Genomic DNA, 14,906 nt, shown 5'->3' on the forward strand with positions numbered 1-14,906 from the left:
TGACAGGCAGAAGAAGCCACATTTGAGGAGTCACATCACCTCCCAGCGGGACACGCACAAAGCAAACAAGACAAGAGGTGTGTGCACACCCCTTGCTGTGCCCATATGCTCTTCCATACATGCATGGCAGCAAAGGGTCTCAGGCAACAGCAAGGAAAGCAGGAATCACAACCTCAGCTTGCTCACAGGTTAGCAAACTCCACTCTGCGCCACCTCGGGTGGTGATGCACGAGCATCACCAGCCCCATGTACCCCATGCCCACTGCCCCCACCAGCTCCCACCCAGAGCCAGGCCCTGACCCACCATCCCTGAGCTCCCCAAGAGGCAATATCCACCCTTACACATCTTGGACTGCTGCAAGAGGCAGCAATTACTGTAGATTATCAGCCTGACAATGACAGGCCGCGTAAAGAGAGACACAGAGCCAACTCCGCCGCCCCGAGACTGGCATATTCAAGTACACTTAGGACATTAATAGCAATTTACGTGCCATCAGTGAGAGAGAGCTACAATAGCTGTGCTGGCAGCCTCTTATTACCAAGCCTGTTATTTGTTGGAGTTACAAGCTATAATCACAACAGAAACTTTCAAAACCCTTATCTTCCGTGACGCACCAAATCTATTTCAGAGCCGTAATTGCTATGTCACCGGAGAGTTTGCTGCTTAATGCACTCAGATGCCATTTAGTGTTTGCAGGGTCGTTACGGCGAGCAGGAGGGGGGAGAGTGGTGGGGGCTGCGTGGAGCAGGGCTCTGGCCCTATTGTGCTCAACTATTTTTAGCCTTTTTTTTTTTTTTTGCCTGCCAGCCACAGAAGCAATCACGCACCCAAAATCCTTGGAAGGTACTGCAGATTGGGAATGAGCCTTCCTGTGCTTCAGGAGTTAGTGTGGCTGAACACAACCTTGGTCGCATCCAAGTGAGAAGTGAATGGGAAGTTGGGGAGAAGCCAGTGTGGCCTGGGAAGGGCGTTGGTTGTGGGTCAAGTGATAGAAAGGGGGACCCAAGGTTGGCTATGACATCTTGACACCATCCTTTGATATAAAAAGTCCTCCATGAGGAGGCTGGATCCTTCCCCAGGCAGAGGGCATGCAGGCACCAGCCTCACTCATCCTGGAGTTCGCTCCATCACTGCATGGACCAAGCCACATGCGGGATTCATCCAGTTCCACCCAGATGGTTCTACCTCTTCCAAGCAAGGAGATCCCGTGGGGTTTGAGTGTAGTAAATCAGTTGGGGTCTCCTTCAAAGACAAGGGAGTCTTTTGAGGAGGGTGCTCCTCCTTGCAGAGCCCCTGCACATGGCTGTGACTTCTTCAGGAGGGACAGATGCCAAAGACAGAGCAGTGGTCTCCAGAACATCTCTTCAGATGTCACCTTCTGGTGCCAAAGGACAGGTAAAGCCTTGGTGACTGTCCAAATAAGGCACCCCAGTGAAAGATTACTGAAGCAACTGGTTTTGATGCCCAGTTCCACAGGTCTCAGCATTTTTATCTCCTCCAGCAAATCTGGCTGGCTCCCTGCCCGGGCCTCCTACGTGGGGCCGGGAGATGACTTTCTGCCAATTTTTAAAGGCTCCTTCTGCTTAGCAAGGAGGCTGTCTCAGCACCCCACCTCCTGGGACCAAATCCTTGTTCCACCAACAATGGCACAGGGCCTCAGGTCAGCCTCCAAACACACCAGTTACCAGCCAGTCTGACAGAGCAGCCTCAATGCCTTTTCAGACCTCTGAGCTCTTAAGAGCTTTTATCGAGGCTTCCTTACAATATGCACTGAAGTTCCTACCACATACCAGAGAATCCAGCCTGGTTAGGACATCCCTTCCCAAGGGCCGTCAGAACACACCAAGGCATCCCTTATGGATGGAGCCTGTGCACTGAAACCCTGCCAGACCAACTTTCATACCCCAGCTGGTGGTTGTTACCATGAACCAAAACTTGACCATGATGGTGAACTGCGGCTGGCTGAGGAACAGAGCAACAACTTTTTTTCCCAAGGCTCAGGTTTTTAGATCAGAAGATCTCAGGTCAAATAAGCAGCTCTCAGCTTATTCCTGTACCAATCCTTGCTGACCAGAGTGGATCCAAAACTCCCTGTCATACCCTGCCACTGGCCACCACCATCCAGGTCACACACACACTGCTCTGCAAACAGGCGCAGGTCTGCACAGCAGCAGTTTTAAATCAAAACCTTCACTCTCTGAGGAACTTTAGGAACACCTCATCATTTTACACGTTTAAATAATCTGTAAATTAAATTAAGTCCAAAACCAAATTTCTGAGAGGGCTTTAAGATGACTGTAGTTCACTCATTCATTAGCATGTGGGGGAAGTAGAACACTTGATGGATTTACAGCCATAGGGCAGTGGCAGGAAAGGCGATGTTTTGGGGTAGGATCCTCCAGAGGACTGTGGCAATAAACGACTAGCTTCTACTGGAACCCAACAGAACCTGAGCTTTCCTAAATGCTTTGAAATCCCTGGTCTTCGGGGACCTCCTGGATATGCATGTGGACCCCTGTGAACAAACACTGTCCAGACAGCCCAGACATTTAACAACTCTCACCTCATGGTGCAAAACCCTACAGCCTCAAAGTCTGCCAAAAGGGGTGGTTCACACCCCAAACCTGAAAGAAGGGGAGGTCCCTACTTCTTCTCAGTGTGACCCAAGGCTGCGTATCCACAGGACAGCTCCCCTCCACCACCCCTCCACTGTCAGAGTGTCCCCATCCCTTGCTGGGACCGGTGCTGTCCCCACCTGTGAAGGAGAAGGCTCAGTTCTCCCTGTGCCTCAGCTGTGGGTCACAGCGCTGGCGATGGCTGGGACATTGCCCATTATCCTGCTAACGATGCAGAACCAGCTCCAGCCCTTCCCGCCCTGCGGAACAGCCTGTCAGCCACAGCAGCAGAGCCTCGCAGGAACTGGGCTGCGGGTAGATCCCTCTTCTCAGCTGTCACGACTTACACGCATTTAAAAATTCATCCTCCATCAAGGAAGGCAAACCCCGAGCGTTGTCTCCCCTGCCAAGGTTTCCAGCAGTGGAGCTGGGCAACCTGCCGCTGACTTCCCGGTGCTGACGGGCTCCAGGGATGACTTAACCTCAGCCCCGTGCAGACATCATAGTGACAGGGCTCTTGACTAGGTTTCGGCTCATCTCCTTCCAGCAGCTCACGGGGATGCTCGGGTGATGTGGGGACGGCAGCTTTCTGTGTCACAATCAGCTTTGCTCTGCATTCTGCTGCCCCTCCTTGGCATGGAAGGGTTCAGGGAAAGGCAGGGAAGCCCTGCCTGTTGGAGACGGTCACCCGGCCTGCACCGAGGAGTTCCCCAGCACCAATGCTTCCAAAAGGGCAGCCACACCTCAGGGTGAACCAACTGGGATCCATCAAGGGACCTCAACGGATGGGAAGACATTGAGTGACAATCAGGCTGGAGCACACTGGCTGGGATACAGGGGAAATAAACAGGCAGGCCAGAAGGCGCTTCATGAACTGTGTGCTCCGCTCTGGACTCCCTGCCTCATTTCCCACACCTACCACAGCTTTATGGGGAATTGAGGAGTCACCCACATGGTGCAGTCCCTTTGCCAATCTGCTCCTCTCGACAACATCCAGTATGGGTCAGTTTGGGCTCCTGCCCTCCCTGAAAACCAGCCTGAGACGACAAGGGATGCCAAACATGCCATGTCGCCATTTGGGACACAGAGAGGGAACTGCCAAGCCCCTGCCACTCTCAGTTCACCAGTTCTCATTGCTACTCATGGGAACATTGGTTCTCCCACAGAGAACCACAACCAGAAACACCAATCCAGCTCTCCTTGTCCTATTCAGCTTTTGAGTTTTCGCTCTCTCTTCCTTGTTCTCTCCCCAATCACACCCTCCCTGCCTCATAATCCCTGGCAGCAACTCTCCCCCCCAAATTTTGGCTTAACCCAGCCCACTGTTATTTTCCAAGCCAACTGCAACTATAATCAGCTCAGCCTCTTTCCTTGGGGGTATTTTAATTTATACAAAAGTATCATCTCTTATCATGATCAGCCTGCGATTCATTTACTCTCCAAGTATTAAAAAGCCAGAAAGGGAATAAATTCAGCACACGGAGAAATTAATGCGGAACGATAGGCTCTTTCATGTGGCATTTCCAAGTGCCGTTTTTGCAAGGGGCTTATGTAATGAGACATAATTATCTGCACATGTTCAATTACATTACTTCACAAATCCTCCCTGCCTCTGCCTCCTGACGTCAAGCTGCCCACTAAGCCCCGGTGCCCGCAGGAGAGGGGAGCAGAACCCTCCATCCCAGGGCACCCCTCTCCCTGAGCCCTCTCTGCATGCTGGTGGTGGCTGTCCTGCAAGATGGTCACATGCAGGGTGACAAATGGCCCAGCGGACTGGAGAGTGATGGGACTGGCTGGTGATGGCACCGTGCTGGCGTCTCAGCCGCAGGACCGCCATCCCACCCAGAGGATCATCACCTCTCTGACCAGTTCAAGACCACCCTATCTCACCCATCAGCATCCCTATGTCCAGGGCCAGCTGCCTCCTCTTCTGTGCCACCCCGGACACCACTGCCACCACCCACTCAGTGCTCATAGCCTCCTTTTCCAGGCTGCCCTCCTCTCCCAGCTTGCTGTCACTGCAGCTGAGATGGTGGACGATTGATCTGAGAAATGAAGTTGGATTGCTGTCCCGAATCTACACTGGGTTCTCCTTGTGTGTGTCTGATCGATTTCCCCCTGTGCGACACAGCTTGTCGCTACGAATTTTCATGCTAGTCAGAACCCGCCAGCGCACCCAAGAACAAGGAGAAGATGCTCCAGAGACCGCCCTCCCCCTCGCATCCTCCCCCAGCCCGCCTGGGCGAGGTTTTCTTGGGTTGATGTTGGTTGGCTTTGTGGGCTTTTTTCCTCCTTTCATTCGCAAGCGCCATCGCTGCCAACCTCACGCTGCCGCCATGCTCTCAGACCCTGGCCAGGGATGGGTTATTTTTAACCATCCAGGATGGTGCCGCCAGCATGGAGCTACCACTGGGCTGGGGCGTTTGCGGTGACATTCCCCACCACGGCTACAGGAGGTGTCACCTGTTTAGCAGCTCCTGTCGGCCAAGCGCGCGTGGCCGCAGGTGCCGGGGGAACGCTGATGGGCTGTGACAGTCCGAGACGCCAGCTGCCTGCACACAGCCTGCCCCGGCTTTGCCACTTTTTTTGTGGGCACAGCTCTGCCGCTGGCGTGACCGATACAGAAGCAATAAACTAGGTGACCGTAAAAGCAAAGACAAGTCCTACTAAGTGGCATTCTGAGCCCTATGGCTTTGAAATAATTGCTAGTGAGAGAACAAAAATGAAAAAAAAAAAAACAACTCAAAAGACCAGAACCCAAGCCTGTTTTTTTTCTTACACTGATGCCCTGCGGACTATACATCTGACTTGCCGCGAGTCCGTCACTGTATCCTCCTGTCTGGCTGATAACATGGCGAAGGGTATCCACCTAAACAGACCAACAACAACAAAGACACAAATTAGAGGGAAGGAAAGGTTAGTGGCCAAAGCTGCTTCCGTTCATCTTTGGCAAGATAAAAGCAAACAAACACGAATAACAATGATCACGGTCATCACCGTAATAAAAATAAAGGTGTACAATCGAAGAGGGATCAGAGAGCCGCAGCTGGTCTTGTGGAGAGAAATGAGCCAGAGGACCTCTCCTGCCTCCCTCACCATCCCCTGCCCACCCCAGCGGCCCTGTCACACTCTCCTTGGTCCCATGTCCTTTGACAAAAAGAGTGGGGAGGGAGAACAGCATGACAAGTGAGGGGTGGCATCTCCTGGAGCACACTGTTGCAGCCATCTCCATCATCGTGCTCAAGGACCCACCTTCCTATCCCTACCCCCTTCCATCCTTGACCCCAAGCACTGCTCACAGCAGCAGGAGATGTTTGGATTTGGCTGAGCACCTCCACTGTGGAGGGCCCAGAAAGGAAATATACCTACCACGGCAAAGGCACCAGCAGCTCTTCTCTGGGTGCCCCGTTCCTCTCCCTCACACCCCAGCCCAGCCCCAGCAGTGGCACATGTGGTGAGCACATGTCACTGCCCATGGATGATGTGTGCTCCACATCCAGCCCCACCAGGGAGCAACCTCAGCTTTAGAGAGTTCTCCTTGCCCAATGCAGAAGTGTCAGAGTGGCTGTCGTCTCTCAGCACAGAACAGAGCCTTAGATGCCAGAGAGGGGACTCGAGGCATATCTGGACATCGGATGGGAGGTGGGAGATCTGAGTGAGATCCTGGCTATTTTAAATTCTTTCTTTTTGCTCCAAGCATGGGTTGATGTTTCAGCATTGCTGCTCAAAGCTCCCTTGCTCTCTCCTCCTGGTATGTACAGGGGTGGTGTGAGTGCCTGTACTTTGGGGAGGTGGGGAGATGGTCAAGGGTGGCTTTTAATTATAAAAAAATAAATTAAAAAAATTATCTACCTATTTGAACCTTTATTGCCTTTCAACAGACACCTAGTTTGGCATCAAAGGAGTAAGTGGAAGTCTTGGAAAACGAGACACCAGTCCAAACATCTGGCCCATTCCCTTGGAAGAATAAAGCAAGCAGAACCTAAACCTGAGCTGCTTTTGTTTGACTTTGTGCCTATTCTTCTACACCTTCTCTCCTCCTAGTACGACTATCAAGCCAGAGCCAAATGCATTCACAAAGTGTGGGCAAGTCTCCTCAAGACCATGGTTGTTGGTTTGGTTGGGTGTTTGGTTTTGGTTTCTTTTGGATTGTTTTTGGTTTTCTTTTTTTTTTTGGTGGTTGTTCCTCTTGCCTTTTTTTTTTTTTTTGTTGGTTTGTTTTTTTGGTTTGGTTTGCCTTTTTTTTAAGTGTTGGTTGGTTGATTTGTGCTGGTTGAGATTTGCTCTTTTCAGACGGGAGGGAGAAGTGCCAATACAATCAAAGGCTCCTCCAACACTAATGCATTCACTGGCAGTACATCGGATGGGTCCCTACCTGTGACTGCACGTTGGCTCCAACCTGGGCCCCTTGGTAAGAATCCCCATTGAGAGACTGCACGCTCATGAACAAATCTCCAGAGTTTGACATGTTAAAAGAACTGGAAGAACCTGGAAAGGAAAGAGTGAGGCACCTGAATCACAGAAAGGAAAAAGATCCACCCCATGACTCTCAGCCAAGAGGAAGGAACAACATGCAAAGCAACCACAAAAACAAAACACACGGTCAGGTTAGTAGTATGAAGAACAGAGCGAGCAAAAAAAAAAAAGGATGCACTCTTGAGGTTATTCAAAGCCACATGTTGTTACAGCTCAATGCCAAGAACATTCTTCAACAGCTCCTCAGCTGGAGGAAGGAAAGATTCTTCATGCTTTTGACTGAGACAAACAAAATACAGCCTGGAGGACTTGGACAGCATCAGAATCCCTCAGACAGCTCTGAAGGATCTCAGTTGTTGGAGGTGTCCACCCAGCAGACTGTACTAGAGACCAGATCTACTCAAACAAGCCCTGCTGTCAAGAGCAGAAGCCTTTGCAGTGGGTGAACCAAGCCCATGCTGAGAAGCTCAGACAGGCTGGGTAATTCTAGCCCGTACTGCTCCCTGCAGGGTGAGACATCCAGAGCCCATCCAGCCCCATGGCTGGAGCTTTGGCTGAGCCACGTGGGGCTCTGCGAGGGAATGGTGCATGGGGTTTGCCTTCAGGACATCAGGAACCCATCACTGGTGGGAACGACAGAGCACCAGGAGAAAAGGCTCACAAAAATGTGAAGGCACATGGGTTAGACTCCCAGTGCCCATCACGCTGGCAGAAGTCTTTCATTGTGATGGCCCATGAGAGAACACAAGGGTGTCACAGCCCTCCTGGGCCAGCTGCCCCAGAAGAACAAGCTCTGTAAGCAAATTCCCCATTGCATGCACCAGTTGTCAGTGTTACACTAAAAAATTGTAACAGTGAAGACAACTGGGTGGGATCGGGAGAAAAAAAATCAGAAATTAAAAGAAAAAATAAATCCTGCCTTTGCAGAAATAAAAGTTTTATGCCTCCAGCTTCGAGAGGTATCTGAGCGCCTCCTCAACCACTTAACAGAAGAAACAAACCATCATGTAACTGTAAGGCAGGGAAGGCAGCAAGGGGGTTAAAAATAAATAAAAAGATTTTATGGGATTATTTCAGAATTTATCGTGCAGATCAGCGCGTTAAGTGTGAGACAGCTCAACGTGCAAGGTTTAGTTATGCATGACGTTAGCCTTGGAAAGGAGAGACTTCAGGGGCCCAGGTCAGCTACGCTTTCAGCTCCAGTCCCAAATATACTCTTATTATCTACACTGCCATTTCCAGCTTGGAAGACTGGCAACCACAGTCCTGGTGGAATTGCCCAACTGTGGCTCATGTGCACGCTCTGAGAAATGCCTGGCAATCCCCCTCCCTTTGCTGGACAGGGAAGAAACAGAGACAGACCCCAGGTGCACCCTGGAGGTGGACCAGGAAGGCTCCTCTGAAGGAAGCCACCTCTGACACAGCTCAGGGAGCAGGTGGGAGCTCTGTGCTGGAGACTTCATGTTCACTACATTCTCTGCTGCTCTCTTAGTGACCAGCTCTTTTGTCAGGTGCTGGCAGTTCTCAGAATCCAGACAAAGCAGAAACATCACTGCTAGATACAACACCCAAGACAGTCAAGAGAAAGACTCATCTTGAGCACACTGAGTCTTGGATCAGGACCCTCCCACTGGTGCTCTGTGAAACCAGGAATAGCTCATTGTCTGTGCTCACTGTCAACCTGCCCAACCTGTTCCAGAGAGCAATCCCACAGCGCTGAGTAAAATAACTGGGACTAGTCAGGAGGCAGCTGTAACCACCACCTCCTCTGCTCAGCTGGCAAAGGGCTCCTGTCACTTCTCAACCTCTCAGGTTACTTGCTACTTTGAAGGCAAAAAACCTAGAGAAATGAGCTGGCAGACTGGGGCCAGCCCACCCTGACAGTGCTCAACTTTCAATGTGAAGATGGGCACATTTCAAACACACAAAGATGCTTCCGACCCCATTTTCTGAGTGACTGCCTTGACCACTTTAATAAAAGCACAGGGCAGTAATGCAGCTTTGTGTTCCCACAGTGGCTGAGAACCAAAAGACTCTGCAGCTACCCCTCACAAGAAGCAGAGAATATTTCCCTCCTCTTTTGAGGTGAGCAGAAATCTTTGAGATCAAACAAATAATCAGTGGCAGAGCTGGAGAGAGGACTCTGGAATCCCTAAGCACCTGGCATGGCACTGCTATCACTCTGCCCCCAGCCGAGCAACATTTCATCCCACCTTCCCCTACCAAAAGAAAATTACAACAACAATAACAAATAAAAATGCCATAAACTTAACCGATATTTTATTGAAACTTAACAAACCTGGCCATAAAATTGAGACTGGGAGGGAGGAAATAAAAATAAACAAACAGCCACAAACTCTAGTTCTGAAGAGTGACGGTGTCTTGGAAATCATGAGGAGTGCTGGAAATGTCACTTACAAGATATACACTGCTATTGGCAAGGGGTGTTTTTACAATATATGTGCATATCTAAACGGTAAATATGTCTTGCTGCTGATGTGGATGCAGAGATAAATATGCGCATACCAATGGCCCCGCATGTATGGATGCATTTGGATCAGAGCTGTAATTGCAGAGCCCTCTGCACTGCCACACTGCTGCTTCAGCACTCGGCTGTCTCTGCACTCACCACGCCCAAAATCATAGTGGCCCAAAGGCTGAGACACAGCTAAGAGGGGAGAGGGGGCAGCTGTGTGAAGAGCCCTGAAAATTTAGACTCAGATATCCTCCACAGAGATCCAGGAATATAAGTCAAGTCCTTCCACTAGAGGAGGTCCACTGTAAATCTAACCAGTCCCTCTGAAAGGCTCTTTTCCTGAATGCATCACAGGCTTTTTGGGTGGCTGTAATTTGGCCTGGGATTCCTCAGGAATTGAGAGGTTGTAAATGAGAGAAGCTCATCTTTGAGCTTCTCAATCCCAATTTTCCATTGCTCTTCACATTTTTGTAAAAGTGAGTCCAGGACGTAAGTGCTCTGATCTTGGTGTGGAAGTCCCTGGAATTATTGTAGGTAGATTAAAAAAACCTATCAGAAAACCCATGGTTGCAGCGGTGTGGAAGAGTCTTTCATCTTCAGCATCCAGACATCTTTTTAAAGCCAAGACTTATCCTCACTATTCCTTGGTGTTGAGTTTCTATCAGCACCAGCTTTAGACAGAGTGCTGGAAATGTCTTTAGAAAGAATGCTGGAAAACTCTGGCAGTCAAATCTTGCCCTGGGTGAAAGCCTACATCAAAATAATGCCTTCTAAGAGATTTCTTCCACCTCTAACACCTCTGATGAGCAAAGCCCACCTCAATTTTGCCTCTATTTCAAAAGTCTTCACAAACTTGACCGCTGGTATTTCTTGAACCACTTTTCCAGCTAATCCGAGAGCTTCTTCTCCAGCTTCTTTGATCTCTTCTGTGTTCTGACAGTCTCAACTTCCACCTCAAATTTTCCAGGACCTCTACTAAGTACTTTTCTCTAAAGTAGCTTACAATTCAAATGGTACCACGAATAAACAAACAGGGTAATGGTGTTCACTGGAGCTGAAATCAAGCCATCCTCATCTGCTGCCTCATTCCACCTACCACCAACAAGAGAGATCCAGCTGAACCTCTGAAGTGACTTCGGTCATGTCTACAAGATTCCTAGTTGAAGTCAACAGCAATGACAGACATGCATTGGGAGCACAAGATTTATGCCTCATGTGACTTTTTGTGGTGCCTCTAACTGTGGCCAAAAATGAGAGAAGAATGTGGCAATGGACTATGCTGCTCCTTAGCTGGACAAAGCCACAGTGCAGGTCCAAAAGCCAGGGATGATCCAGCAGGATATTTGGATATTTGTTCTTTTTCACTTGCCAAACACCAAGGACAGTGAAAGCACGACTGGAACAGTCTCTGCTGAAGCAGAGTCCTCTCCAGTGGTGTGTTCTGGACACAAATGGAGGAAGGCAAAGAAGACACCTGTGCCTGATGAAGTACATTTCCAGGCAGCAGCTTCACAAGAAGATTTTTACAAAACAAAAGGATGAGCAGGTGAAAAAAACCAGCTCAGGACAATTTTGGCCGCTCTGCATTCAAGATTTCACTGGATGCCATCACCTGTGTGTGGCCCTTGAGGACTCTAGCTGGCAAAAGGCTCTGCCCACATAAAACAGCCTTCATTTGCCATGTGGTTTTTGTGCTGAGATTGTCCAGGAAATCAAAGTGAGGATGGGGAGTTGTTAGCCCAAATGAGCCAGACTTCTCAGCTTATTTGAACATCTGGCCGATAAAGCCCAACCGCGCGTATTCCGGATGAAAAGGTGTTTGACATTCAGGCCTGGGTGACTGAGGATGGGGGACCCTGCTCTCAACGTGCCAGATGGCCAGACAGATGCAATCCTTGCCCTTGTCAATGTGTGGCCAATCTCTTTGACTGACTGTAGCCATTCACCGATCTCCAGTAACATGGGCATCAATGAGAGAACAGATGGGCCTGTGTGGCCACAGCAGAAATGAATTTAGCTTCTGTTCCAGGTCCCACTGCATCCAGCTCCACCTCCTCTTTCAACATCACAGCTCTCCAGGGACTGCACTGCTGGTCACTTCTTTCTCATGACCTGTCCTCTGCTTACTTTCTTTCCACATGCTCTATATAATGTATTTAAACCAGGAAGTCCTACAAATTCCCAGAAAGTCCTATCACTGTTCAGGCTACTTCCTCACCAAAGTCTCGGCCAGTGATCTGGGAACAGAAAGAAGTCCATGGTGTAGAAGGAGAGGCATTGGCCATCTTAGTTCTTCACCTCTTCATCACCTTCCATGATCCTCCCTGGAAAATTCAGCACATCCAATGGCTCATGGTCCTGGACACAACTGTCCCAGTCTTTCTCAGACAGGTATTTCAGACCTAGCATGTACAGGTGTGCTTCTTGCTGCTAGGACCTACAGGACAACTTGAAGCAGGGGAGATCACACAATGTCCTCAGGACGTGTCTTTGTCCCAAAATGTGACATACAGGGATGCTTGACTGAGCTGTTACATCTGTGTGGTTCAGCTGGGAGGATCTCAACTGTCAGGAGATAAAAATCCCATGCAATTCCAGCTGTCTTCTCAGGAGAGGACCTACAAGGACACCCAAACCCACCACCTCTGCAAGCTGACCCAGAGCAAGCGGGGCCTCCCCGCAGCTCTGCCACTGCTGCAGCATTACAGGCAGGGTGTGGGACCTGGGCCAGGTAAGGAACACTTTATTTCTAAGCAGAAGAAGGATCTCTGTGGCCTGCAAGCTCCCCTCGCACTGCTTTAGCACCGCTGACACTTCAGGCACGCGAAAAGAGGTCAATGACTCCAGACTGCAGACAACTGATCCACAAAGAGGACCCAGGAGCTCAAGTTTTCCCTGTTAATAACAGGACTGTTTGTCCTTTCGTGAAAGAGCAGTGTTATCCAGGGATTATCTCAGCTGTTTACTGCAGGGCACTGGCCAATTTATCTCTGAAACAACCGCGTTACTGCCTGTGGGGAAGGTGAGGAAACAGCCTTGCTCTGGAGCACTATTTAACTGGTCAGGCACTGAAGAAATGCTTATTCTCCTATGTGCAGCCCAGATCCAAACCCACTCAGGTAATCTGAATCTGTTCCCTTGCTATTCCAGATCTTTGGATCTGACTCCAGCTGAAGAAAGAGGAAAAGAAGGAAAGCTGCATCTCTTTGGTCCAGACTGATGTGGGCTGCAGGACAGCATCACAGGCAGCAGGTCCCTCCCTCAACACACACAATTCTGCCCCCTCCAGCAGAATTCCCTCCAGCCTTTTCTAAAGGGGCTGTTAACATCAGGAAAGCCCACCTGACCAGGTATTTTGCGTGAGCTCTTTGGAAAGAACAACATTTTTGAAAATGCAGTTAAATCTTCATCAGTTGAGAGAATGGGAACAAAAATCCCCAAACCAAAAAGAATCAAACAAAACTCCAGCAAACTGTCTCTGCAGAACTCTGCTGCATCCACCTAAGCCCTCAGAGCACCTGAGCCAGAGCAGACAGCCCTGGGTGAGGGAAAGGTGGGAGAGATTGTCCCAGCCAGAGACCCATGTCACTGCTACCTCCCTTAGTGTGACCCCTGGCTCTCAAATCCTCCAGAGCCAGGGGTGTTCCTGGAGTGTGAGTCCTCTGGTACCTACACAAGCAGGGTTGTGCTCACTGCAGAAGCGTGTCCTGATGGCAGCCAGTATCTGCATGGCCTGTGTGACATCCTGCTGCCCACCATCCTCTCTGCTCCCTTCCTGCCACTCTGATAACACCAAGCATCACATCCCCAGGGAAGGGCATTGTGAGCAAACACTCAGCTCAAAGGCTCAAGAGTGGCACATTCCCACTTTCCCTCCCACCCCTAAAAAGAAAACAAGACACACAGATATTTGTATGGATTACAAAGTGTATGGCACTCATGAAGTTATTTTTTTCCCTCTCCTTGTAAACAAATCCAAATTTTCCATTGCTCTTGGATCCTAAGCCCCGGATTGTTTTTTGGTTGGCCAACCTTACAGCAGGCACCACACATGAACTGAGCATCATTCTCTAGCAGAGGAGTTGAAATCTGGGCAAAGTGCTCTGTGCCTTTGACTCTCAAAACAAACAAATGGAAACCACAGCAAATGGGAAGGAAGAGGGGAAAGGGAAGGGAACGACCCATGAATTTCTCTGGATTGCACTGACACAAAGGGAAAATAAAATTCACACAGAGCACACTCTTGCAGGTGATCCAGACACTGTCATGTAAGCAATCAAAGAGATAACCACAACAGAAAGAAAATCAAAGGATAAAAATTTACCCAAAACAACCCCCAAAATGGCATGAGCTAGGACATCTCAGAAATGCTGTGGTTTGTCCATTAGGATCTTTCATGCTTTCAGCCCCAGTGAAATAAAATCATTACACAATAACTTTTCTATTACTTTTTTTTCTCCCCCAAGTGCAAGCAATCCCAGCAACGCTTTGTGGACCACTTTTCTAGTTTTGTGTTTACCATACATGCATATAACTCCCACCACAGCATCACCAGTCACAAAGTATGATCACATCCTTTTTTCCAACAAAAAACAGAACAGGGAAGGGGAAGAGGTAAAAAAAGGAGAAAATAGGGAGGAAAAAAGCAAAGAAAATAAAGTAACCCACCCCCAAAAAACCCACCAAACCCATTTCCCTCTTCTGTTTTTTTTTTTAAGACCATGAAAGTGAGCAAACCAGACCCAGAGAATAAAAGCTGAAATCACCAAAAGGAAAAAACAAGAGAGAGACTAGAGGAAGAGGGGAGAACGAACAAAAAACTGAACACTGACAACCCAAAACAAAAGAAAAATAAAAACTAACCAGCTGAATTGGGAGTTGAGGGTGAGTTAGCCTGGCTTCCATGGGCTGACACGTTGGTAGCCGTGACAGCCGTTTTGGCAGCATAAATATTGGCTTCCTCTTGAAATTTACCTATGTTCTTCTTGTACCGGATTCTCTTATTTCCAAACCAGTTTGATACCTAGAGCGAGTTCAAGAGCAGACAAGGACAAGTTAAAGTTTCAGCTCTGCCAAGTGCACCTGGGTGAGGAAGGTGGATTAGTTCAGGTTAAACAGACACTTTTTCCCCTCAGTTTTCCCAGCACCTTCCACCTGTGCGTGCCACACCAAGCCCAGCAAAGGTGATGGGATCCCCATGGGAGCACTGGGTTTGTGTGGGTGTAGCTGGTTCTGCTATAGATGGGATGCTCCACAGGAACCACTAGACCCACCCCACAAAAATCTTAAGATGGATTCAAAAAACCACGACAAAGTCAAATGACCCCAAAGTTGCACA

General features: G+C 49.2%; 1 protein-coding gene across 2 annotated transcripts in view; it reads right to left on the minus strand.

The window, feature by feature from the left end:
• The window catches only part of PBX1 (PBX homeobox 1), a 129,041-nt gene that overhangs the window by 3,925 nt on the left and 110,210 nt on the right, over window positions 1-14,906 (minus strand). The window contains exons 6-8 of one of the 2 annotated variants that reach the window (XM_038143704.1): window positions 14,432-14,591; window positions 6,992-7,104; window positions 5,396-5,485 (exon numbers count right to left, since the gene is read on the minus strand). In XM_038143704.1, coding sequence (XP_037999632.1) covers window positions 5,396-5,485; window positions 6,992-7,104; window positions 14,432-14,591 — 363 coding nt within the window. The remainder of the gene's footprint in view (window positions 1-5,395; window positions 5,486-6,991; window positions 7,105-14,431; window positions 14,592-14,906) is intronic. The other variant, XM_038143705.1, reaches the window with a different exon arrangement.

This window comes from Motacilla alba, chromosome 8 (genome assembly GCF_015832195.1).
Source record: "Motacilla alba alba isolate MOTALB_02 chromosome 8, Motacilla_alba_V1.0_pri, whole genome shotgun sequence".
Classification (NCBI taxonomy): Eukaryota; Metazoa; Chordata; class Aves; order Passeriformes; family Motacillidae; genus Motacilla; species Motacilla alba.